Genomic DNA, 22,222 nt, shown 5'->3' on the forward strand with positions numbered 1-22,222 from the left:
ACAAGGCGGTCGCAGGAGCCGGCGGCGGGTGTGGTAAGTGAGACTGTGCTGGTCGTGCTGTCCTCGAAGACCTCGTTGATTTTTTTTGCGTTGGGAGTTCATAAAGATTTCGTGATTCACGAAATATTTTGCGACTCACTAGAGCGTGATCCAAGCACCTACGCCTGAGCCGCATATATTTCGTGTGAGCTCGAAAGCAGAGCCTGCCGTGCTGTGCCGTGCTGTGCCGTGCTGTGTCGTGCCGGCCACAAGTAAGGCGCCTACACGATCCCGGCTAATCAAGCTGCCCAAATTGGATATTTCGCATGTCTGGTGTCATGCAGCAGCATGGTACCGCGCCAAATGCGCAGCCTACAACTAGCAGCTCCCGTAGCGCGGACGGCGGGCAGCTCAGCAATTATATGGACGAGGAACAAGCGATGAACTACCTCATCACCGGCGGTCTCGTACCTCCCGAGATGGACAACTTATTCATACCATCAGAACCCATCACCTCCGCAAAAGCTTCATCCGCGTCCGCACAGGATGTCAACTTCAGCGTTCCGATCCTGAACAAGATTCCCCACATCTTACCGCACGAAAAAGTTTTCTCAGTTCAAGTCGGCGACATGCTGTTTCGACTTAGCGGTGCTTCTCTATCCTCCGATGCGCCTTCCTACTTCACCTCCTTCTTTCAGAGTCAAGCACCTAACGCGCAACGAGACTACCCGGTGCTACACATCGACCGCAGCCCGGAGGTCTTTCGCGACATCGTGCGGCATTTGCAAGGTTACTATGTCGTTCCGCGGGATGAGTATCACTTTGTGTATCTCTACGCCGACGCGCATTACTATCAACTCCCCAAGCTCGTCAAGGCGTTGTTCAACTCGGAGATCTTCGTGCGAATAGGAGCGCGGCAGTTTCGCATTCCCAAGGAGTTACTCTCGAAACCCGGCGATGCGCCTAATTTTTTCACACTTGGATTTAGCTCCTTTTTCGCGTCACCACAGGAAGTGTTTCCGGGTACAAAGGGCCTGATTCGGCCGCCCGCCGTCGCTCCCCCGTCAGTTCCAACCCACTCGGACGAATTATTCGACCAACTCCTGCAAGCCTTGAAAGGCACGCCGCTCAAATTCCAGTCTATGGAATACCGCGACCTGCTCATCAAAGAATGTCGCTACTACCACTTCCGTGCCTTGGAGCAAAAGTTGATCCCCGTTAAGATCTCACGCAACCTGCTCACCGGCCGCGACGAAATCTGCTTACGACTATGCGACGTGAAGCCAGGGTCGACGAGCCTTGTCCCCTGTGGTCCGGAGAAGAGCAGGGTACAATATAAACGCCCGTTCACCGATGACCCCGACCGCGAGCTAGTGCTCGAAGTCGGCAGCGAAGATATTGTTATGCGTGCATACGACATCACGACTGGCGGCAACGGCGAGGGCATGCGGTGCAAGTGGGGTGTGCAATTTGTGGAAGGCACCACGACCGCTGCTAAGATGACCGCAATCCTTGCGACGGTGGCCGACGGCGTGCCGAGTGACAGCGGTCCAGTGCGCTTACCTATGGATCTGCGTGATGCATGCGTGCATGTGGATGGCATAGAGATCTTAATCTCTACCCGCGACGACGGCACCGTCGACTGCCTCGCGTCGACAATGTCTACCGAAACCTCGAACAAGCGCCAGCGCGGCGAGGGCGACGTCGACGTGGCCCCGCTATCAAGAACAATGCTGCTTACAGGCTCGATTAAGAACCTCGCGGTATCGCGCGCACAGTTCAAGATGTACATCCTCCGCAACATCGTGGTTATGCATATGCTGACCGTGGAAGCCGTCTCCAGCGTGCGGGAGGACAACCGCCGGCGCGCGTTCCTGATGGGTTGATAGATTAAGTTTATCCAGCTATGTATTTTTAGGTTTAAAGATATTCCGGTCATCTTTCAACTCACCCCACTTTATCGCCCTTCTGCCACATGCTCCCCAGCAATGTCGCCAGTACAGTCTAAGACCTCCAAAATCGCGATAATAGGCTGTGGCGAATTTGGCCTGTCGACGGCGTACTACCTTCTTCTCGCGGGTTACAAATCAGTTACCCTCTTCGACCGCAGCACGCCCCCGGTCCCGGACGGGTCGAGCGTTGACATTTCGCGGATCGTGCGTGCGGACTATGACGACGTGGTGTACGCGCGTATGGTGGTCGAGGCGCTCGAGGGATGGCATGGCGAGTATAGCGAGTACTACTCCGAGTGTGGATTGCTATGTATGACGCCGGATGGAAACCCAAAGTACCTTGCCGACGCGCTTGCGACAGTGTCTGCGCTCGGGCTGCCCGTCATGCAGTTCGCGTCTGGTGAGGACGCCGCGAAGAATCTACACCTCCACAACGGCGCGCTGCAGGGTTTGTCGGGCTACCTCAGCCGCGAAGCAGGCTGGGCATATGCCTCTAAAGCTGTTGGTTATCTGTTCAACAAATGCCTCGAGCTCGGCGCGGTATTCGTCCCCAAGGCCGTCTCCGAGATTGTGTACTCCACTGACGGCCCAACGACTGTTACCGGCCTGAAATTGGAAGACCGTACCGTATTCCCCGCCGACCTTGTCATCGCTGCAACTGGCGCATGGACCGACTCCCTTGTTCCTCTCTCCTCGCGCACGCTGGCCACCGGTCAACCTGTCGCGTTTGTGCAGCTCACTGACGCGGAATACGAAGCCACGAAGCACCTTCCCGTGTACATCAACTTTGTCTCCGGCTTCTACGCATTCCCACCACATCCCGAGTCAAAGATAGTCAAAGCCGCGCGCCATTCCTACGGATACACGAATTACCTGCCTGCGATCAGCGAGCAAGGACGTATGTCGTCGCAACCGCCTAGCGTGTGCTATTCACAAGGCGAGGTGCCGGAGGCTCGGACACATCTGCCCAAAGACGCCGACGACTGTATTCGCAAGGGCTTGGAAGAATACCTCGGCGCGAACATTGCATCACGGCATTTTAGCAAAGCCCGCATATGCTGGTACAACGACACGCCGTCGCATGATTTCTTGTTTGACTACATGCCCGGTGTGAGCAATCTCTTCATCGCCACGGGCGGAAGCGGCCACGCATTCAAGTTCCTGCCGGTACTCGGTAAGTACGTGGTCGGCTGTCTCGAAAAGACGCTAGACGAGTGTCTGCTCGCCAAGTTCGGCTGGCGCGACGAGGTCATCAAAACCGAAGACGAAAGCCGTGGTGGCACGCCAATCATGAGTTTGCAAGATGCAGAACTCGCTTAGAAGAATTAATTCCCAAGTAAGTGTAGTATACATAGCATTGATCCCGTCTATCATACGACAACAAAGTTGTCCATTCTCGTGGCGTCGCTGTACCGTCCGTACCCGACACTACTCGACGCATCAGAGAGCGATGACTCTGACCCTGTCGACGTCGCGCGCTCATATCTCGATGTTGCGGAGCTCGTATGTGGCCATTCTTGGCCGTATATCGCCGTGTGCCTGTTACACCGCAGACACCGCAGTGGGAGATGCTTGCGGGAGTGAGACTGCACGTACTTCTCGCACTCGGTGTCCAGGAACAGGCTCTTGGATGTCGAAGCTGCGCGGCTCCGGCGGGTCGGTGTGCGGGCTGCGACCGGCTGTGCGGATTTGGAACCACATGCGAGCAGGAATGTGAGGTTGCAGTTCTCGTTCATGCAGCGCTTGTACTGGAAATTGTCTGGCTGGATGTCACTACTGGCGTTCTTCTCCAGAGAGCCGTGGTAGACGTTATAAATCTGTGCGAGCTCCATCGGATCGCCCGGCGGTGGCTTGGCTACAAGCAGCCGCGACTGCACGCCCTGCATCTGCTTCTGCTTCTGCAATTGCTGCTGCAGCCGCTCCCACACCGGCGTGGGTTTTGCCCTGCCACGCTTCTTGGCCTGTACTTCCTCTTCGTCCTCGTAAACACTCCTCCGCGGCCTCTTCACCGCCCGTGTCGACCGCCTCAGACCGCCGCGTGTAGTATTGCCGTACTCTCGCCCAGCCTCTTCTGCTGCCGCAATTTCCTTGTTCGCGCGGGACTCACGCTTGCGCCATTGTGCCGACCGGGTGCGGTGCACACGTCCGCTGGAGTTGACATCCTCGTCAGAGGTCTGGTCGCTGTCGCACTCAGTTTCCGAGTCGTCCGCGTCGTGCTTGTGTTCGTCCTCATCTACCTCGTCGTCGTGTGCGCTGCCCCGCGGTGTCATGGATCTAGATAGTGCAGACCTTGACGGGATTCGAGCTCTAAAATACCCTCTCCCGCGCAGCTTGCATGTTGCGCACATGCATTCCCTGTTCTTCGCACCAAAGTAATTGTCCGCGTACGAGACCGTGATCTCCTCCCCGGGGATGATGTCCCGCAACGCAACAACCGCAACAACGCCATGCACCCCGTGTGCAACGAACCGCGAGTTTGGTGCGCAGTCGTGATTTACGAACCGACACGGACCGAGCATGAGACAGCTCTCGCCGAGGCGGTGTGAATAAATAATAGAAAAATCACGCTTAACGAGCGTCTCGACGTCAGCCGAGGAGGATGTCGACAAAGCGACCATTTTACCCGTGAGGTGCGGAATTGGCGCAAGCGCGCTGATATGTGCGCGTGCAATCACACAGGTTTCGGAGCGGTGCGAGGCGGCGCGGTAGCGTTCGGTGGTGCCGAGCTCATATGGCACAGAGGGAAGGTACATGCAGAGATAGCGCTTCGCGTGGCTCTTGAACTCGGCGGAGAGCCTGCCGCTGCGGGAGAAGCCGGAGACATAGGAGCGGACGGACTGGAGCTCGAGAAAGCGGGAGAGCAACGAACAGGGGTCGCGAGCATTGTCGCGCACGAGGGAGGTGATGGTGGCTGGGGGTGGGCCACGAGGGGCACGATGGGAGGGGTGAACTTTTAGGACGGTGATCCAGAAGTAGAGGGAGTCGACGAGGACGGCGGTGAGGAAGTCGTCAAAGGTAGAGAGGTGGCCAGACTGGAAGGACATGGTAGCGTGGAGCCCGGCGGCGACGGCGCTGGTGTGGATGTTTACGGCGGAGGCTGGTCCAGCCCCAGCGGCGTACGCCGGCAAGGCCAGCCCTGGGAACGGCTGCCGCTGTGCGCGCTACGCACGAAGTGCTCCAAGCCACGCAGTGCGGAACTCGAACTAGAGCTCTGTGCGTACATAAGGACGATTATGGTCTCAACAAGAGCGAATGAAAACAAGGTCGCCTGAGACAAGGCCACCCGATTGTATCACACAAGTCTATGCAAACTATTAATGTATAGAAGAAGTCACAGGCTAATGCTAAAACATAAACACCACGCGGTTATACAACAAAGCGACCAAAATCCGCGGTCAGAAGGAGAGCGAGACAAAAGTGACCAAGAAAGACACGCATAAATACAGATGTAAGAACCAGAGAGAACTATAAAACAAAAGGAGGAAAGGCCTGGACAACCGCATGATTATCATAGTCATGACTGAATTATCATATGATCGTGTCCGCAGCAGGAGTGTAAAAAAAAAATCAGCAAAGCAGAGACAGCAGGCTTTTATCCGAGAGAAGAGTGAGGAAGATGAGAATGTCATGGTTGTGTTGGCCGCGAGATGCGTTTGCGGGGCAGTGTCGTTGTGTGTGTGGATTGTGAGTGAAGACATGCGGCCAGGCCACAGTGAAGCGGAGCGCTGTGAGCTTATTCAGCGCCGACCCGGTCGAGCCAGTTCAGCAGCATCATGGCCTTAATGAGATTGCCCTTGATATCGCAGTGGACGCCGTCGAGAGACGTGGACTGAATGGACATATTCCAGGTGCCGAGCACGTCGAAGTTGCGCTCAGGGAGGACGGCGTACATGGAGTTCTCGAAGATCATGAGTGGCTTGTTGCCCTGGGTGAGGATGAAGGCGTCCTGCTTGCGAGGGCCGGCGGCATTGGGGGTGATGAAGAGACGCGGGAACGTCTTTGTGTCGTGGGAGTACTCTGGGAAGCGCTGCTTGACGACGGACTCGGCGCGATCGAGAAAGTTGAGGGTGGCCTGGACGTCGAGATCATTCCAGAGGCCGTGGCCGTAGACGAAGGCGACCTTGCGGCCAGGGGGCACGTTGTCGAGGTCCTCGCCGTAGCGGGCGATCTCCTCGTCGGGCTGGGGGTAGCGTACCTGGAGGTTGATGAAGACGTTGACCTTTGCCGGGTCGCAGGCGAACGAGTTGGGGTCCCACTTGACGATGTCCTTGGTGGCGTAGATAGTCTGGAGCGAGCAGGACTTCACGTTGACCTGGGAGTTGCAGAAGCACTCGGCCTTCTCCTGGTCGTTGAAGTTCCACTGGGTGACGCCGCCATAGCCGAGGTCCTTTCGAAGGAGGACGTAGAGCGCGCCGAGCATCTGGCGCATCATGGAGTCGCCCACGATGGATACGCGGTCGAAGCGCTCGAGGATGGCGCAGGACTCCTCGGTGGTGTACCAACGCATGTCGCAATCGCGGGGAAGGTAAGGCGCGTCGATTCCAATACGGCCGCCAGATGACATCGCAGTGAGGAGCTTCTCCTTGGACTCGCAAAGCGGCTCGAAGGGTTTGTGTAGCTCAAGCGAGTTCATGCGGCAGACGTCGCGGTAGCGGTACTCGGCGAAGGAGTCGAAGTTGTCGCGCATGTTACGGGGCGAGGCGTCGGAGGCGGAAAGATCACGGTAGCTGTCGCCGCCGGCCTGGGCGGCTGCGCGAGAGGCATCGGCGGCGAGGGCGGCGGCAGAGCCAGCCTGATGCGCGAGCGGGATCTGAGTGAAGAAGAGGAACTTGATCACAAAGAGGACGAGGAGGGCGCCGACGACGTAGGTCGTGGACGCGCCGGAGCCGAGGCGATACATGAGGATCAGCGGCGGCGCGACGGCGGGGACAGCGAAGGGGGGGACGGGGAGCAGGCGCAAGAGGAGGGAGAGGATGAGGAGAGGAAAGGAAAAGGAGGCGGGTGAAGAAGGTGGTTTGGCGAGGAGCGCGCCGCAGTGAGCAAGCCGCGTGCAGCCACTGCGCAAATATCACGCGGCGGCACATTTGCGCCACAGCCGGCGCACCACGCGGCTGGGCCCACTCTAAATTGACGGCCTCTGCTCCGCTTCACGGCGAGCAGAAGCGGGATGTGACGGGCCTGATGGGGCCACTGTGAAACGCGACTACGGCTGCCAGTAACTGTCCGCTGTATCATGTAATTGAGTGCGCTGTAGAGTGCACAACTCGCTATCATACCGTGCGCTATCATACACCGCGCATCATACACGGCGCAAGTCGCGCCTGCCCCAAAATGCCCTACCGGGGCCCATCCACATATCCAGGCAGCTTCGGGTCGTGCACATCGCACTTCACGCTCACCACCTCGTGCGTCCACTGGTCTACCCCAATCTTCGTCGCGACCAGCGCCGTCAGGTAATCGCCCTTGTAGCACCGCGAGTCCAACCCCTTCGAGTACTCCATCACCGACAGGCCCGTCTTCGCGTCGTGCCCGTACAGCACCGTGCGGCGCTGCGCCGCCGGCAGTGTCGCCTGGTAGTCGTTCCATACGTACTTCCACAGCACGCCGTCCCGCGTCGGCGACGCCGTCGTGTTATCCGGCGGCAACAACGTGCGGATGTACAGCAGCACCGCAGGGTCCTGGTTCTCGTACGTGGGTTCATTCCACATCAGTCCCGCGTGGCTCGCAGACACGTCCCCGTGGTCCTCCCCAAAGATCTTTTCCGCAAAGTGCAGGATCAGTGGGCACGAGTCCATGTACTCGATCTGCTCTTGCGTGGCCTTTTTGATGATCTTCTTCTCGTCCGCAAGCACGTGCACGAACCCGCCCTCGCTCACGTCAAAGTCGCCGGACTCGAGCTCGTCGTCGCTCATCTCATGCATCATGCAGTCATCGTCGTCGTCATCGTGCGAAGCGTGCGAGCTATGCTTCGCATGCTTATCATGCTTAACCTGCTCTTCATTGTGCTCGTGCTCCTCATGCGTGTCGCGTGCGTTGTGGCGCCCCTTGCCATGTTTCTGCTTCTTGTGCTCCACAGATCCAGCTGCAGTCAGCAATGCCACTTCTTCATCATCATCGTCGTCATCAAAATGTTCTAGGCCGCCCTTGCTGCCGTCCGCCATGCGGTCGCGCACATCGTTGTCGAAATGCTGCCCGTTTTTCTTCGCGTACCGCCGCAGCAACGTATTCTCGTGGTTGCCACGCACGCACGCCGCGTTGTGCGCCATCGCGAGCTCGAGCACAGAGATTGAATCCGGGCCCTTCGAGATAAAGTCGCCTAGTAAAATCAACTCGTCCGTGGCGTCGTCGAACTTGACCGTCTCCAGCAGCTGCGCAAACTCGACGTTGCAACCGTGAATGTCGCCAATAAACACCATGCGGTGGCCCACCGGCAGGTTCATCGTCGGGTACTCGGCGACCTTCACCGTAGGCTTCACGACGTAGATATCTGGCGCGTGGGTGGGGACATACACGAGGAAGAGGTACAGCACTGGCAGCAGCGCCAGTCCGAGCACAAATGAAAGGCACACGCGTCGGTTGAGCCGACGCGGCGGACGCCGCGTCAACTCCTGGTCGGCCTCGCTGGCGCGCCGGCGCTGTTCGGTTTGGTCGAATGGGTTGTCGCGATATGGCGGCATGGAGAGCGGGAGAAGCGGGACGGCGGGGGAGTGGTCAACTACAGCAGAGGATGAAGAAGCGCCGGCGGATGTCGGACGGACTGAGGAAGAACGGCCAGGGACGGCAGAGGCAGCGGCCATTTTTGGCGGACCGGGTCGCGTCGCTATTGATATCTGTTATCAAATCGATCGCGATTCTCGAGAGTCGCGACCGCCAGGGCCCTCGCACGTGTTGGGTTCTCTGGCTGCTTGCACAACAAGGCGATGGTGTGGTACACACACCTCAGCACGTGCCGCTTACATTCACGTGAGTATCTGCACGTAGCAGTGCACGTGAAACGGCACGTGAAGCGGCACGTGACTGAGCGTACAACCCCTACACAGTGCGAACACTTCATCCGTCGGCATCGACCATATACTCTCACCGCACGCTCCCTGATACCCCGATGTGGAGACGTTTGCCCCGGACAGCCCTTCATGCGCGGCTGCCGCTCAAAGTAGCGGCGTGTCCGGTCCCACGCATCTACCGATTCGCTACGACATCCTCCTACCACCCGCCACCACGAGCATCTCCACCGTCCTCCCGCTTCCGTCTCTGGACCACCATCTCCCTAGTCGCTTTTGCATCCTTCTCCGCCACCCTCTACCTCCTCCTTCCCGGTAATCCTTTTCCTAAAGACGTCGCGGCGCTCATCCGTCTCGGCCTGCGCGCAGAATACAGAGGCAACAAGATGCAAGACGACGCTGACGCCAGAGACGACGCTGACGGTAATCTCGACCCCGGCGCGGTGGCAGAGTACGCCCACGCGTTGGACCACTATCTCGCGGCGCTTGACGTCGCGCAGCGGCTCGACCTCACCCCCACGTCCGACGAGTACACCGGTCTACAAATCAAAGCCTGTGAAGTGCTCGAGAAGATGCGTCGCAACGACGACGCGTGCAAGATCTACACCGACCTACTCCACGCAGGCATGATCTGGCTGCTCGACGATCCACGGCGCGTCGGCTTCGTGCCCGAGCACATGATGGTCCGCTACATGCGCGTCGCCGTCCGTGTCGTCGAGCTCACCTACATAATGCCTCCTAGTCCCGACCCCGCGTACCTTCGCGACCGCGCACATTTGCTCGCATTCTGGATTGACACCGCGCAGAACCGACTTCCCGCAAACTATGCACGCGTCCTGCACGCCGACCTCGAGCCTGAATCTGACCCCCCCGTTCCCCTGGGCCGGCTCAACATCTCCACTAGCGGGCTCGTCGGACCATACCATCCCCGTGCGCCCTTCGTCCGAATCCAACGCGACCTCGAAGAAACCCTGCTACTCACACGCGACTTCTACGCCACCATCTGCGTCGATGCTGGCCGTCTGGGCGTAGCATACCAGGTCAAGAGCGAGAACGTGAGCCTTATGCGCCGCATCGGGGAGAGCCCGACTCGCATACTTCGCGCGCTCGTCGACATTGGCTCAATCTACTACTACGCCTCTGAAGTTGCCGACGTCGACGGCGACACCGAGCTCGCTTCAAAGTACGTCGGCCTCTCTTGCGAACTGCTCGACGACACCATCTCCACCATCGTCTCCCTCCGCGACTCCGTCGAGGACCGCCAGTACATCCCCCCCGAAGAGCTCGAGGACCTTGACGTGTGCCAGTCCATCGCGCTATACAGTCTCGGCGTCCTCAACTGCAAGCAGCGCAACTACCCCGCTGCAATGTCTCTCTTCGCTGAAGCGCGGAACCGTGCAATGGGCATCCACTTTACCGAACTCGCTGATAAGGTGAAAATCGAATGGCGCACCATGGTCGCAAACATGCGCGCAGACGAAATAACCGACAAAGACCTCCTCAAGGAGGCCCTCGCCCACACCAGCATTCTGGACATTACGCCCAAACAATAAAATGAGTTGTCATGATTGCATACGCCACACTTCTACCCCCACGTTCGAACTCAGTAGCCCTTGTTCCCCGCTGATCGCTGTCTCGGGCACATTTTCCATCAACTCAACCACCGCAAACCGTGCCTGTAGTTCTGCCCATATACTTGCCTTCTCTGCTGCCGTGAGCCCACGCTTCTTGTATCCCAGATACAAACTCGTCTTGCTGGGAACAACCACTTGCTCCAGCGTCCGCAGCAGTGCCGGAAAATATTCTGCAAACGTTAGTATTGTGGTGAACACTTCACACGTGCCTACTTACCGTTTTCGTAAATTAAGTCGCACGCGATCACCACATCAAACGGCGCGAATGGAAGCGTCTTCACCGCGTTCTCATCCCCCCAAGTAAGCGCCTCCACACTCGCGGTCCCATCCGCTACAACCCGCTCCGCGTTATCCCGAATCAGCGCCACCGCATCCGGCAAATCCGTCAGACAGATCTGCAGTCGCCGTCCGTGCATGCGTCGGCGGAGGTATAACCCTACCGCGCCGTTTCCGGAGGATAAATCAAGCACGCTGCAACCGTCTGGTAGCTCCGCCAGGTTCTGCGCGACAGCCTCCATTAGAAAGTATGCAGAATCCCAAATTTTACCCGGGAGATCGGATAACGATTCTTGAATATACACAGCATCGTCGGAGTGTACGTAGAGCGGACGATACGTCTGCACTGGTTCCTCTTCCTCATCGTGGATACTCGTCGATGCGCGGAACGGACCAAGGACAAGCGGCACCACAGCGCGAAACATGTCATCATCACGACTAATATATTCGAGCTGCAAATAAAACTCGTCCGCAGGCACGACTCGTAACGTAGCAAGCACTGCGCCGCGTGCGCGTCGCGGCGAGACGCCGGTCATCGCTACTGGCCGTGCGCCCACGAACTCAGCGGACACCGGGCCACCATCAATGCTCACAACGCGCACATTGACCTCCCATATCCGCTCCACAGTTCGCAGCTCCCGGGGGAATAAACTCATTTCGTTGACAAGTGCGTAGTGCACTTCCGCCTCCACTTCCACAGTACCGTCCTGTCCTCTGCCGCCAACACACCGCAAAACGCGCTCGGGAAATGGGTCCCGAGGTACGATCCGGAAAATATTTCCGCCCCAACACACACTATCTCCTCGTTCGTCGTTGGTGTTTGTCGTTGTTGTACCAGCTGCTTCTGGCGCAGCGTAGATACGCATGCCGCTACCATCATCCAACGCAGCAAGCCCCCGCATGATACGTGCGTGTAGATTATCGACGAGTACCGCGTTGATTTCACATACCAGTGTTCCGGTGCTATCCCTTGATATTCGTGCAAACGGGACCAAGTCGTCATCGTCGTCGTAGGAAAACCGCACGCCAGTAGCGCGCTTGACCGCCACAATATCCTGCGCGGCCTCCTCGAGCGCGTCGGAATCCACAAAGCACTGTGCACGCAATAGCAATGCCAACGGCATTGTCGCCGTCTTGTTCCCACAGTGCTCTATCAGCGCTGACAGCTCATCCCTCGCACGTTGACTCGCTCTAGGCACCACAACGTCCTGCCGTCCGCCTCCACTCCCTCCAACAACAAATTCAAGCCGCGGTAACGACGCAAGTAGCCAATCCCGTAAGCGAAAACCATGCACCGCGCGACAAATAATAAGCCTGTGTGTCGCTGGGTCTGCGATGTCCATCGTAGTACTCGTCGCCGCCATGCTAGTCCGGATGTGCCGTTTCGGGAAGTGAAATTTTGACGCGTGACGCTCAACGCGTCGTGAACGCGTTCGGCTAAACTACACCGGCGAACCTACCCCTTCCTTGACTAAGCCAGCCGCCAACCAACAGTTTCCTGTGCTGAAGCAGGCAGGATGACGATGGCACAGACTTGGAAACAGTTGCGCGTGCCGTTCAATGTATGTGACGTTTGCGTTGCGACTCTGCTAGGGCTGATACTGACGGTTTTGAAGGAACTCGCGCTCGACTTGATACTACCAGGAGGGCAGTCCTTCAGGTATGTACACGCTTCACCCCAATTGTTTCCGCAGATGTCCTAATGCATGGAACTGTAGATGGCGCAAAGACGGCAATGAATGGTACGCCTGAAAGCGACAGAGAGTATACGAAGCGCTAACTAGCCATCGAGGGTCGCACCAATGCTTGACACCGTCGTCGTGCTCACCCAACACTCCAATAAGACCTTCTATCGCAGTCTTCTCCCCTGTCCCGAAATTGACGCTGTAATCCACGACTACTTTAACGCCGACATCTCGCTCAAAGCGCTGCATCGCGAATTCTCCGCTCGAGACCCGCACTACGATACCATCGTCTCCGCCGCGATCGACGACACTGCCCCCGCCGACACCGCAAATGTTCGTGGCGTGCGCATGCTGAGGCAAGATCCATGGGAAACGCTGTGTAGTTTTATATGCAGCAGTAATAACAGCATCAAACGCATCACCAAGATGATCGACGCCCTCTGCAGCACGTTCGGTACACACATTACGACATATAATTCCGTGGACTACTACACCTTCCCCAGTCCTGCTGCGCTTTTAGAACCGCCCAAAACAAATTCCTCACCGTCCGCACCGTCGACAGTTGCATTACTACGTGATCTCGGGTTCGGATATCGTGCAGAATACGTCTATAAAACCGCTCAAAAACTGCACGCCTGGAATGTGCTTGACCCTAGGGAAAACACGCTCGCAAGCTTCCGCGGCCGTTCATTTTTTGAAGTCCGCGAATTTTTGCTTCAGTTTCAGGGTGTGGGACCGAAAGTCGCTGATTGCGTCGTGCGTTCTTCTTGTTGATGTTGCACATTTTCACCGTGCTTACATGTTTAGCAGGCCCTAATGGCGTTCGACTGCCACGACTCCGTACCAATCGACACACACATCTGGAAAATCATTCAACGACACTACACACGCTCGTCGCGCGGCCCGCCACAGTCCACCGCGAAGCTAAAAGCGCTCGCCACCCAAGCCGCAAAGACGAAGACACTTTCCCGAACCACCTACGACGCGATCGCGCTCAGTCTGCGCGATCTCTGGGGACCGTATGCCGGCTGGGCACAAGCAGTATGTTTCCCTCCTTCTCTTCATATTACCAATGCTAATCAGCTCAGGTCATATTCATTGCCGAGTTAAACCGAACCTCATAACACGTCATGGCGTCATGGACATTATATTTACTAATCAAGTATCATACATCACGTTAATATCCCTCAGATATCCCTTAAGTGTAAAACGGATTCAAAGTCCGTACCGTAAGACACGGTAGACTTTTCTCGATGTCGGCCCGAATCAGCACCGGCACGTGTCGCAGTTCCCGGATCTCTTGAATAAGCATGCCATTCTCGACCCTTGTCGCAACACCTTTGAGATACGGCGTGAGCGCAGACTCGTGAACCGCTCCGGCGGTCGGCGATGAAGATGACGAGGTCGAAGAGGACGATCCCGAAGTTGACGAGCTAGCGGGATCATCGAGTGCGTTGATCTTTGTCATCGACACCGTGCGCTGCGGCTTGCTGTCAGCTGCGCGTGCAGTTGGCGACGGCGACCGCTTGATCGGGGACGGCGGCAAGCTCTTTGATGACAGCAGCCCGTTTTCACCGTGCGTATCTCCGTCAAACACGGGTGTCCCGTCGTCATCGACATTCAAGTTGCCCATCTCTGCAACCATCCGTCTAATCCCGTCGTGCTCCTGCGCCACCGCCGACGCAATGCTCGACGAACGCTTGACGTACTGCGATCCAGTTCGATCCAGTTTCTCCCGCTCATCTTCAGGAAGATAAGTCGCTGCATCAACGCCCTTCTCCCAATACAACTCCAGAACTCGCGTATTCTTGTCAAACTCCGCCTTCACAAGAGGCAACTGATCGCAGTGAACCCGCTTTTCAATACCGAATTCCGGAACAAGAATGTCAAACGCCGACTCGTAAACGTTTATCACGATTGAGTCCCTAATAATCTGTCCTGTAGACGCCGCCAGCTTGTTGATTTCCTCGCACAAGAATAAATGTACCGACTGTTCCTCTGCGTTCTTGCTCGCGTCCTTCCGGTCGTTGCAGTGGTCGCACAGCTTCGAAATCGCTTCAACATCAAGCGGATACTCCTTGCCATTCAATGCCGCATCCAGTTGTCGGTGGACGATAATATCCGCATAACGTCTCGTCGGGGACGTAAACGTACTGTAAACTGCCTGGTTCAGCAAGTAATGAAATTGGTCGGGTTTATCAAATTTTCCAGCGACAATGTACTTCGCCCTTGACATAGTCTTCAAGAGAAGAGTTTCAAGTCCCATCAGAGTGTCATGGTCCCGAATCTCAAAGAGGCTGTTTTGCAGCTTGGCGCTTGAGCTTCCATCGAAATCAAGTTTCAAAAGATCCATCCGCTCTAAAAACTGCTTGAGCCGGTGGCTATTTGGAGGAGCGTGTCTTCGCAAGAGAGCTTTCTCGCCTAGCTTCTGTTGTAAAATAGCACCGATGATCGAATTCACTCTGACCATAATCTCGTCCAGAAAAGGCGATCCTTTTGTTCGTTCAAAAATGTTCATCTCTACCGGCACTCGCTCGTCTTCAAGTTGATCAAGTAAATTAAAAGACGGCATGTCGGAAACAGTGGAATTTAGTCGTTGTTTTCGAAAACCAGTGGCTGCACGCCTTATAATCCCCACGGTCGTGCTTAAGTCGTCGTTCGAATTCTCACCATCCAGCAGGCTTTTAAAATCTTTCATTGCCAGCATGCGCCTTGGTTTAACGACAGCACGGCCCAACCACAAGTTCGTGACTTTCTCTGCCTCCAGATTGACATCGAGTAAGACACTAAAAGATAATGTCTGCTTGTTAGGAGCGAACGACAGGGAGTCTTTCAGAAGATTATCTGGTAGCATGGCGACAGTCTTGTCAGCCAGAAACACGGCCGATCCGCGCTGCTTTGCCTCACGATCAATCGGCGAGTTGGGCTGCACAAAATAACTGACATCTGAAATGTGCACGCCGAGCTGTATCATAGGGCCCTGTAGGTTCGCCACATGGAATGCATGCTCTGCGCAACCAGGTACAGATGTCGATATCGAAAATACGTCCTCATCCTCAAACGACCGACGCTGAGAAAGATCTTCCTCAGTTTCTTTCGTCAAAGTCTGCACACTATTCACGATAATTTCAGAGAATTTGTCGCTAATGAAATTATTGTCCCGCAAAATAGCATTGATTTCAACATCATGATCTCCAACAGGTCCAAGTGACTCTATCAGCATGCCAAACGGATGTAGTGACGTGATCGGCCATCGTTTGATGGACGCAACGAAGAGAGTGAGTGCGTACTTTTCGTGGTTCTCCACGAAGTCACGTGGTGCCTGCTCAGTCGGAATGGCTATCAAGGGCACACGCTTGTCAGTCGGCTTAAACCACACGATCTTGGGCTTTTCATTCCGCCCAGTTTCGTGTTCTCGCTTGTCGTCCTTTCGCTCTGATTCGAGCTTCTCTTTGGCAGCCTGCGATGATGGTCGTAGAAGTCCGAGAGTGCTAAATCAGTTAGTGCTGTACTCCACGAAGAACATTGATAAATAAACTTACCCACTGTAAACCTGACCAGGAGTACGCTCCATCACTGCAACGACATGGCCGGCGTATAGGGGTTTACTAGTGTCGCTGATCTCATCCTCTTCGACTAGTAAGAGGCCCTGGCCTTCAACTTCAACGTCATCGTTCTTTTTTTGCAATGGCCGAGTCCGTAAGCTTCCGCGTCGCTGCAATCCAGTCTGCGCGTCGTCGCCGTCTTTCCTCTTCTTCTTCTCTTCCTTCTCACGCTTGGATCCCCAAACCTCGTCAACAGTGAGAAGTTCAACAGCGACAATGTCGCCTTCAAGCGCTCTGTTGCGATCCTTCGATCCGCAAATGTAGATGTCGGCATCAAGTAAACCATCCGTAGCGACGTAAGCATCCGACCTGTTTTTCTTGTTCACGCGCAAAGTGCCGGTCACGAGACGACCCTGGCTCAGCAGAGTAGGAATCGACGCCTGAGGCAGATACGGCAGAAAGAGAGACTTTCGTTGTTGTGATTGAATTTGCGCAATATGAATTTGCTGCACAGGGAACTGCATCTGTGAAAAGTCCGTATATTGCATCTGCTGTTGCGGTGCTTGCGGAAACATCGGCATCATCGGAGGTGGTTGGTAAGTGCCCATAGATGATCCAGACAATCTTGATCTGTGACCAGAGTAAGCTTGTTGTACATGTTGCTGTTGCTGTTGCTGCTGCTGCTGCTGCTGTTGCTGCGATAGCTGTTGCTGCGATAGCTGTAACTGCTGGGCAGCGTCGTGTGGAAGCTGGACACTGCTTCGTCGCCAGTCGCTATCGAAATTGCGCGATCCCGACCTAGAATGCGTTTGTCCACCGTTTCCTCGTCGTTCGTGCAGATCACCATACGAGCTTTGGCCAAAATTAAATCCAGAGAACGGCTGTGCTTGGCGTCCAGTCTCGTCAAAGTCCACCGGAGCGCCCTGGCTGCGAGAATGGCTGTGGCGGCTCATCGGAGGCTGGCCAGCTGGAGCAGAAGACGACTGTCCTGCATCGGCAGAAGGCCTTGGCTGGGGAAACTGAAAGTCGCCGATTACAGATGTTGTCGGTTGGCCGCTGGTCTGCTTTTGAGCCTGAGCAAGCTGTGCAGCTCGTTTTGCCTCCGGCAGCGCAAGCGAGTGGCGACGCACATGGCCCTGCGGCTGACTACCGCCGCGATTTATGTTTCGTGCAGACTGCTCGTACATGTTAGGCGGCTTGGGTGCACCGCGGCCGACGGGCGGAGTGGCCGCATAACTATTATATCCGGGTACCGAGGACTGCGTGCGTCGATGAGAAGCTCCAGGCCCCCCAGGCCCATTGCTGGGAGGCGGAAAAGGCGCATAGTTCGAAGACGGCGATGAAATGAAAGCTGGTACGGCCTGCATGCCAGCTTGCGTTGGCACGAGACCATATTGTTGCTGCTGTGCTAGAATCTGCTGCTGTTGCACTTGAAGCTGATCCATCTGCGCCTGCAACGCCAGCTGCTCAACTATAAACCCATTGTAAGCAACTGAATAGATCTGCATCCAAACATTCAAGAATACATACTCATCAGCGGCGTGAGCTCTGACGGCGAGCGCCGATGGGCGATGTGCAGGCGCCCACGGCCGGGCTGCTGGGACTGCTGCTGTTGCATCGCGAACCGGATCGGGATCGGAGTAGCGGGAAAAGGAACGTCACACGAAAGACTGGAAATACAAGCAAGGTCGGGTTCGAATGAGGATGTACACGGCGGCGATCCGCGCCAGCAGGGAAAGGCAAGACGATAGAGAGTCGGGAAGTAAGATGTGTGCAAAAAAGGAGGAACGCAGATTACGATAGCTTGAAACCAGAACGCTCAACGCAAGTTATGTCATGTCATTATATTGGGTCTTGTACTGCCTCGTTGTTAACTCTTCGCACCCAACAGATTCCTGTTTCGATGAAATCCTTTGTTGAACGTTACGCTATTTATATTCCTCTCATCTGGCGGTGAAAACTACATATGAACAACAGACGATCACAATTATACCATAGACGGGCGTTTTTACGGCTCCACAGGTCGCTCCATGCCGGTAACACCCGTCTTCTTCCACTGCTCGCCGAGGATCCGCAGCCGCGCCGCCGCAGGGTACCGCTTGCTGCTCACGGACTGTGTCCATGAGTCGGACATTGTTTCAAGAATACGTTCTCCAACACGGCCATAGGCTGTTAAAAATCGTCGCGAAGTGAGATCCCACCAGGCTGCAACGACGGTAAAATGCGTGTTGGTGAGCGCTTCTGTAGGGATATTAAGTGTGCGCGTCGCGAACGTCCACGAATGTGATATCGGGTACGGATGCCTAGTGCCAGATTTGAGACTAAATCCGATCTGGGTCATGACTCCCCATACCGATGCGATGCCAGCCATTCGCTCACTGTACATTGCATCGTCTTCCCACTTCTCGTCGATCCTGCGGTACCCCATACGCTTTCGGCCTTGCTCAGTATCGATCGGGCACCAGTAGCCAATGATATAAGGGCACTTCTTGATTATACGTGCCATGATTAGTTCTCTAAGGAGAGGATGCTTCGACGTGATGAACATCGCCAGAGTGCCTAGCGGATAGGCGCTCTGCGGAGAAACTGTGGTCTCCGTCTCTGCCTGCTGCACGACGCTCTTGCACAAAAAGTTGAGTAACCAAACGTAGCAAATTTCCGACGTGTTCTGAGCTTCTAACAGCACCCTTGATAGATCGTCAAGAACGCGCAGGATCTGCTGAGTACTGTTGGTGAGTTGTCCAAGCTTTGGCCTTATCTTTCGCTTGGCGGTAGAGCAATATGACTTGAGTTGCTTGTCGGCGGCAACAACAGCATTCACATCCGATTTCAGCACCTGCAATGTTAGAATATGTTCGGAATAGCCGAGAGAGCCGTAGCTTCACTTACCAAGATGATTTGATGGTAGTAGTCGTATTCCGCCTTAGCTTCGTCGAGCACAACTCCCGAAGCAACAGTGGTCGAAAGTGGCCTCTGCACTGGTTTTGCCGCTTGCTCTTGCTCGTATTCCGCCTGCTCCTTTAGGCGCTCTCGATCTTGCTTGAGTTGCTGTTCATGCAATAGACGCTCTTTCAGCCGAGTCTCCTCCTTCTGCCGCTCTAGCATCGCCTTTTCCACCTGTAGTCTTTCCTGCTCCAGTCGGTCCGCCGTGGCCCTCTCCTGTGCGTCTCGCTGCGCCTGCTCTATATGCTGTGTCTTCTGCTCGGCCTCCTGTTCCTTCCGCTCCGTCTCGCGTCGTTCTTGCTCCAGTTGTAGTTGTTGGTGACGCTCGTGTTCTGCTCGTAACTTGAGCTCGAGCTGCCGTTTCTCCTCTGCCAGTTCGGCAGCAGCTTGTCGTTCGCGTTCCAGTCGCTCCTTGTCCTCGGCTTCCTTAGCTAGCCGCTCTTTCTCCTGTTGTTTCAACTGCAATAGCTCCTTTTGCAGCCGCTCCATTTCTAAATCATTCTTGGATATGCGCTCCTGTTCCTCTCGCAATTTCTCCTGACGCTCCATCTTCAGCCGCTCCTTATCGGCATTCTCTCGTAGCTTGCGACGAATCTGGGCTTCATCGTCCTTCATCTTCTTCGCGAGAGTATGTTCCCGCTCTTCGACAACAACGTCTGAAATCCTTCGCCACATATTTTTTGAGCGCGCGCTCATGTATCGCACGTTGGAGTCATGGTCGCGGTACGATTCCAGATTGATCCGGCGCTGTCTCGCGACATAGCTCTCGTCGAGTGAGATGGATTCGTCGGCAAGCTTCGATTGCACAGCATTCCAGTTCTCGATAATGGAATTTAGCATGCTCATGCGATTCCGCGAACGCTCAAATGGATCGACTTTGTTGCGATCATGGTGGGAAGACAACTGTATGCGGGCGATGCCTGAGCTTGTTAGCGGTTTAGCATTGCAGTAAGTATATCATAAGTGAACATACCGGTTGTGTCAGAAAGTTCGATCTTTGGTAGGTGCTCAGAGAGGCGCTCGATCTCGATTTGCAGCTCGTCTTCGAGAGAATGTAGATATTCTGCCTCAGCCTGCATTGCGCTGTTGGGAGCTGCCTGTCTGCCGTCTGCCAACGTACTCTCGTACGTGCTATTGAACGAAAAAACAACCATGGTTATGAGGATATGAGTCCGTAAAGTGGCCCTATAGGGCCATGGCGAGAGAACAGAAGCAAGGAAGGTGGTGGAGTTGAAGAGAGGCTGCCAAAAATTGGGGAACTGAGTTACGAGCGCGTCTATGGGAAGTTTACAGAAATCCCAGACTGTCACCTCCGACAGCAGATCGGGACCACCCCCATCCACAGCGGCACAACTATGTCCACGCTTGGCCAGTATGTCGGAAGTACGTGTCTGTGGTCTAGCATACATGGATCACAGGAGAAGACTAACCAGCCGGCAGAGACCGTTCTTGTCATAACCGCGGACGGTCGACTATTTACTGTAGGTCTCTCTGTTCGACAACAGCGGAGTCAACTCGACAGAGGAAGACTAAATAACGATAGGGCATGCTACAAGGCTATGATCAGACAACCAATCTAATTCTCGAACACACACAAGAGCGGGTAGTCACGCCAGATGCGCCGACCGAGATCATGGATCTCGGACTGTACCTCGTGCGTGGCGAGAGCGTCGTGCTATGCGGACTGGTTGACAATACCATGGATGAGGCCATCGACTGGGACAAGGCATGTACACAATGCTTACGACTCTCATGTTTTCTCGGCCTACCGTGTTGCTAACCGGGATCATAGGTTCGTGGCCAGCAACTACACGAGACGCGGCGGCGGTAGCGAGAGTAGGGGTGGGAAGGGGGGGGGGGTCAGGAACGACCAAACTTTGTATATGTAAAAATAGTTGTGTACATTTATAGATTGCATTGTGTGTCCATCATACCTTTCCCTGAGCTTCGAAGGATTCGATAAGCTCGCGCAGGGGTTCTGTGTCGCGCCGGTCTAGCAAATCAAATTCCTACGCGCCAAGTTAGCTGAAGCCTAACCACTCATGACCCGCTGGCAATTCGTACCTTGGAAAAGCTTATGAAGTGAGCAAAAAAGGAGTTCCAATGTGCCTCGAAGCTCAAGTGCACAATAATTTCAAAATGGTTGTAATAGATGTGAGCAAAAATACGGAACATTTGTTTGAATATACTCTGGAGAGTCGATGGGAAGGACGCGGGGAACGGAACGCCTGAGCAACGTTAGCGCACATGATGTGTGCAGACAAGGATGAAGACATACCAGCTTTAGTCGGGAACAAGGTCTGGTCGCTGAGCTTGTTGCTGGTCCATGTGAGGACGTAGTCAATGTATGTTGACGCGGGTAGACGCATCTGCTTCTTCGACATGTCGAGCCAAGTGTAGTCGATGCTAAGATCGCACTGTCAGCGAATACCCTGAAATATTGGTAAGGGGGAATACTAGCCCTGGACCCGCACTCATCGAAGGGCACGTCTTGGGAGTGCAGAACTCGGATAAAATGCCGTAAACCATATTCAGGTATGTAAAAAACTCAAAGGCTGAAAGGCGGGCACGTCAGTACGTGACCGGAGCAGGGGGAAGGAGTTCACGAGACACACCATTTAGGGCAAACCATTCGCCAGGCTCAACATATTTCGGCAGAACGACTATGGTTTTAAAGCTCCCCTTAACGAGCGCAGTACGCACGAATGGTTGTGCGAGAAAAAGCGGTTTCGGCACCGGCGGATGGTGGTGGCCGGACGAGGACACGCTGCTAGAGGAAGCAGCGGATGTGCCGGAGGATCCGCGCAGCAATGCCTGCGGCGGCCCGGGGACCGAAGGCTGTGGTGTCTGCTGCTGTTGCTGCTGTTGCTGCTTCTTCCGGGACGACCGGCCGAAACCGCGGCTACAATTGGGGGTGGTTAGCGTGCGCGATTCAGGGCAGTTCGACGCGCGGAAATGTACCCAAAGTTGTTGAAGAAGGACATTGTCGTGTGTGCACCAGCAAACAAATACGGGCCGCGCGCGACGCGACAACGTCGCGATCGGTTCGCGTGGATGGTCGAGAGCGAGGGGGGGCTGGGACTGGGGACGGTGGACGGCGATCTAGACGGGGAAATATGGACCACGAACGTTCGTGTGTTTTGGGCGTTGGCGCAGAGCGCGTGGCTCACGTTTCACGTTGCAGTCACAGTGGATCACATGATGCCC

General features: G+C 55.4%; 12 protein-coding genes across 12 annotated transcripts; 5 read left to right on the forward strand and 7 right to left on the reverse strand.

The window, feature by feature from the left end:
- Positions 1–169: 169 nt before the first annotated feature.
- On the forward strand, positions 170–1,932 carry V1518DRAFT_413151 (uncharacterized protein). The gene has a single exon (XM_066903247.1). The coding sequence runs from the start codon at positions 306–308 to the stop codon at positions 1,863–1,865; it is 1,560 nt and encodes a 519-aa protein (XP_066760561.1). The 5' UTR covers positions 170–305; the 3' UTR covers positions 1,866–1,932.
- A 35-nt stretch (positions 1,933–1,967) lies between these two features.
- Positions 1,968–3,317, forward strand: V1518DRAFT_448925 (FAD dependent oxidoreductase; the record flags this gene model as incomplete). Its single annotated transcript, XM_066906493.1, has 1 exon — positions 1,968–3,317. One exon carries the CDS (start codon positions 1,968–1,970, stop codon positions 3,249–3,251), a length of 1,284 nt encoding a protein of 427 aa, XP_066760562.1. The 3' UTR covers positions 3,252–3,317.
- Positions 3,201–5,166, reverse strand: V1518DRAFT_413153 (uncharacterized protein). The gene has a single exon (XM_066903248.1). The coding sequence runs from the start codon at positions 4,973–4,975 to the stop codon at positions 3,302–3,304; it is 1,674 nt and encodes a 557-aa protein (XP_066760563.1). The 5' UTR covers positions 4,976–5,166; the 3' UTR covers positions 3,201–3,301.
- A 153-nt stretch (positions 5,167–5,319) lies between these two features.
- Positions 5,320–7,008, reverse strand: V1518DRAFT_195262 (uncharacterized protein). The gene has a single exon (XM_066900881.1). The coding sequence runs from the start codon at positions 6,829–6,831 to the stop codon at positions 5,665–5,667; it is 1,167 nt and encodes a 388-aa protein (XP_066760564.1). The 5' UTR covers positions 6,832–7,008; the 3' UTR covers positions 5,320–5,664.
- A 133-nt stretch (positions 7,009–7,141) lies between these two features.
- V1518DRAFT_381681 (Metallo-dependent phosphatase-like protein) lies at positions 7,142–8,389 on the reverse strand. The gene is made up of 2 exons (XM_066901654.1): positions 8,105–8,389; positions 7,142–7,828 (listed from the first exon to the last, which is right to left on the reverse strand). The coding sequence occupies exons 1-2, from the start codon at positions 8,369–8,371 to the stop codon at positions 7,268–7,270; spliced, it is 828 nt and encodes a 275-aa protein (XP_066760565.1). The 5' UTR covers positions 8,372–8,389; the 3' UTR covers positions 7,142–7,267.
- A 611-nt stretch (positions 8,390–9,000) lies between these two features.
- Positions 9,001–10,503, forward strand: V1518DRAFT_413158 (uncharacterized protein). Its single transcript, XM_066903249.1, has one exon. It carries the CDS (start codon positions 9,034–9,036, stop codon positions 10,483–10,485), a length of 1,452 nt encoding a protein of 483 aa, XP_066760566.1. The 5' UTR covers positions 9,001–9,033; the 3' UTR covers positions 10,486–10,503.
- On the reverse strand, positions 10,472–12,667 carry V1518DRAFT_454670 (putative methyltransferase-domain-containing protein). The gene is made up of 2 exons (XM_066906542.1): positions 10,784–12,667; positions 10,472–10,736 (listed from the first exon to the last, which is right to left on the reverse strand). Exons 1-2 carry the CDS (start codon positions 12,204–12,206, stop codon positions 10,495–10,497), a joined length of 1,665 nt encoding a protein of 554 aa, XP_066760567.1. The 5' UTR covers positions 12,207–12,667; the 3' UTR covers positions 10,472–10,494.
- V1518DRAFT_413163 (DNA glycosylase) lies at positions 12,100–13,708 on the forward strand. Its single transcript, XM_066903250.1, has 6 exons — positions 12,100–12,404; positions 12,459–12,502; positions 12,561–12,584; positions 12,635–13,283; positions 13,338–13,568; positions 13,616–13,708. Exons 1-6 carry the CDS (start codon positions 12,360–12,362, stop codon positions 13,649–13,651), a joined length of 1,029 nt encoding a protein of 342 aa, XP_066760568.1. The 5' UTR covers positions 12,100–12,359; the 3' UTR covers positions 13,652–13,708.
- V1518DRAFT_413165 (uncharacterized protein) lies at positions 13,634–17,855 on the reverse strand. The gene is made up of 3 exons (XM_066903251.1): positions 17,603–17,855; positions 16,070–17,543; positions 13,634–16,018 (listed from the first exon to the last, which is right to left on the reverse strand). Exons 1-3 carry the CDS (start codon positions 17,688–17,690, stop codon positions 13,726–13,728), a joined length of 3,855 nt encoding a protein of 1,284 aa, XP_066760569.1. The 5' UTR covers positions 17,691–17,855; the 3' UTR covers positions 13,634–13,725.
- A 42-nt stretch (positions 17,856–17,897) lies between these two features.
- Positions 17,898–20,335, reverse strand: V1518DRAFT_413166 (GLE1-like protein-domain-containing protein). The gene is made up of 3 exons (XM_066903252.1): positions 19,989–20,335; positions 18,962–19,935; positions 17,898–18,908 (listed from the first exon to the last, which is right to left on the reverse strand). Exons 1-3 carry the CDS (start codon positions 20,167–20,169, stop codon positions 18,081–18,083), a joined length of 1,983 nt encoding a protein of 660 aa, XP_066760570.1. The 5' UTR covers positions 20,170–20,335; the 3' UTR covers positions 17,898–18,080.
- Positions 20,315–20,857, forward strand: V1518DRAFT_413169 (uncharacterized protein). The gene is made up of 4 exons (XM_066903253.1): positions 20,315–20,398; positions 20,456–20,496; positions 20,559–20,741; positions 20,808–20,857. Exons 1-4 carry the CDS (start codon positions 20,371–20,373, stop codon positions 20,844–20,846), a joined length of 291 nt encoding a protein of 96 aa, XP_066760571.1. The 5' UTR covers positions 20,315–20,370; the 3' UTR covers positions 20,847–20,857.
- Positions 20,836–22,149, reverse strand: V1518DRAFT_195546 (Mob1/phocein). The gene is made up of 7 exons (XM_066900882.1): positions 21,977–22,149; positions 21,631–21,917; positions 21,477–21,570; positions 21,294–21,421; positions 21,080–21,243; positions 20,950–21,024; positions 20,836–20,890 (listed from the first exon to the last, which is right to left on the reverse strand). The coding sequence occupies exons 1-7, from the start codon at positions 21,997–21,999 to the stop codon at positions 20,876–20,878; spliced, it is 786 nt and encodes a 261-aa protein (XP_066760572.1). The 5' UTR covers positions 22,000–22,149; the 3' UTR covers positions 20,836–20,875.
- Positions 22,150–22,222: the final 73 nt, after the last annotated feature.

Source organism: Limtongia smithiae (assembly GCF_038497785.1).
Source record: "Limtongia smithiae strain NRRL Y-17922 unplaced genomic scaffold V1518scaffold_3, whole genome shotgun sequence".
In the NCBI taxonomy this organism is placed as follows: domain Eukaryota; kingdom Fungi; phylum Ascomycota; class Lipomycetes; order Lipomycetales; family Lipomycetaceae; genus Limtongia; species Limtongia smithiae.

Excerpts from the sequence above, each read along its gene's own strand:
- V1518DRAFT_413151 (XM_066903247.1), top strand. The coding sequence starts at position 306 with ATGTCTGGTGTCATGCAGCAGCATGGTACCGCGCCAAATGCGCAGCCT.
- V1518DRAFT_413153 (XM_066903248.1), bottom strand. The coding sequence starts at position 4,975 with ATGTCCTTCCAGTCTGGCCACCTCTCTACCTTTGACGACTTCCTCACC.
- V1518DRAFT_195262 (XM_066900881.1), bottom strand. The coding sequence starts at position 6,831 with ATGTATCGCCTCGGCTCCGGCGCGTCCACGACCTACGTCGTCGGCGCC.
- V1518DRAFT_381681 (XM_066901654.1), bottom strand. The coding sequence starts at position 8,371 with ATGAACCTGCCGGTGGGCCACCGCATGGTGTTTATTGGCGACATTCAC. Across the intron at positions 7,829-8,104 it reads GGCAGCATTTCGACAACGAT|CTCGAGTCCGGCGACTTTGA; the intron begins GTGCGCGACCGC and ends AGCGACGACGAG.
- V1518DRAFT_413158 (XM_066903249.1), top strand. The coding sequence starts at position 9,034 with ATGTGGAGACGTTTGCCCCGGACAGCCCTTCATGCGCGGCTGCCGCTC.
- V1518DRAFT_454670 (XM_066906542.1), bottom strand. The coding sequence starts at position 12,206 with ATGGCGGCGACGAGTACTACGATGGACATCGCAGACCCAGCGACACAC. Across the intron at positions 10,737-10,783 it reads CGACTTAATTTACGAAAACG|AATATTTTCCGGCACTGCTG; the intron begins GTAAGTAGGCAC and ends TAACGTTTGCAG.
- V1518DRAFT_413163 (XM_066903250.1), top strand. The coding sequence starts at position 12,360 with ATGACGATGGCACAGACTTGGAAACAGTTGCGCGTGCCGTTCAAT. Across the intron at positions 12,503-12,560 it reads CCAGGAGGGCAGTCCTTCAG|ATGGCGCAAAGACGGCAATG; the intron begins GTATGTACACGC and ends ATGGAACTGTAG. Across the intron at positions 13,284-13,337 it reads CGAAAGTCGCTGATTGCGTC|GCCCTAATGGCGTTCGACTG; the intron begins GTGCGTTCTTCT and ends CATGTTTAGCAG.
- V1518DRAFT_413165 (XM_066903251.1), bottom strand. The coding sequence starts at position 17,690 with ATGCAACAGCAGCAGTCCCAGCAGCCCGGCCGTGGGCGCCTGCACATC. Across the intron at positions 17,544-17,602 it reads AGAGCTCACGCCGCTGATGA|TTGAGCAGCTGGCGTTGCAG; the intron begins GTATGTATTCTT and ends ATGGGTTTATAG. Across the intron at positions 16,019-16,069 it reads CCTGGTCAGGTTTACAGTGG|CACTCTCGGACTTCTACGAC; the intron begins GTAAGTTTATTT and ends TAACTGATTTAG.
- V1518DRAFT_413166 (XM_066903252.1), bottom strand. The coding sequence starts at position 20,169 with ATGGTTGTTTTTTCGTTCAATAGCACGTACGAGAGTACGTTGGCAGAC. Across the intron at positions 19,936-19,988 it reads CGAACTTTCTGACACAACCG|GCATCGCCCGCATACAGTTG; the intron begins GTATGTTCACTT and ends TAACAAGCTCAG. Across the intron at positions 18,909-18,961 it reads ACTACCATCAAATCATCTTG|GTGCTGAAATCGGATGTGAA; the intron begins GTAAGTGAAGCT and ends CTAACATTGCAG.
- V1518DRAFT_413169 (XM_066903253.1), top strand. The coding sequence starts at position 20,371 with ATGTCCACGCTTGGCCAGTATGTCGGAA. Across the intron at positions 20,399-20,455 it reads GCTTGGCCAGTATGTCGGAA|AGACCGTTCTTGTCATAACC; the intron begins GTACGTGTCTGT and ends ACCAGCCGGCAG. Across the intron at positions 20,742-20,807 it reads AGGCCATCGACTGGGACAAG|GTTCGTGGCCAGCAACTACA; the intron begins GCATGTACACAA and ends CCGGGATCATAG.
- V1518DRAFT_195546 (XM_066900882.1), bottom strand. The coding sequence starts at position 21,999 with ATGTCCTTCTTCAACAACTTTGG. Across the intron at positions 21,918-21,976 it reads TCCTTCTTCAACAACTTTGG|CCGCGGTTTCGGCCGGTCGT; the intron begins GTACATTTCCGC and ends CCCCAATTGTAG. Across the intron at positions 21,244-21,293 it reads CTTGTTCCCGACTAAAGCTG|GCGTTCCGTTCCCCGCGTCC; the intron begins GTATGTCTTCAT and ends AACGTTGCTCAG.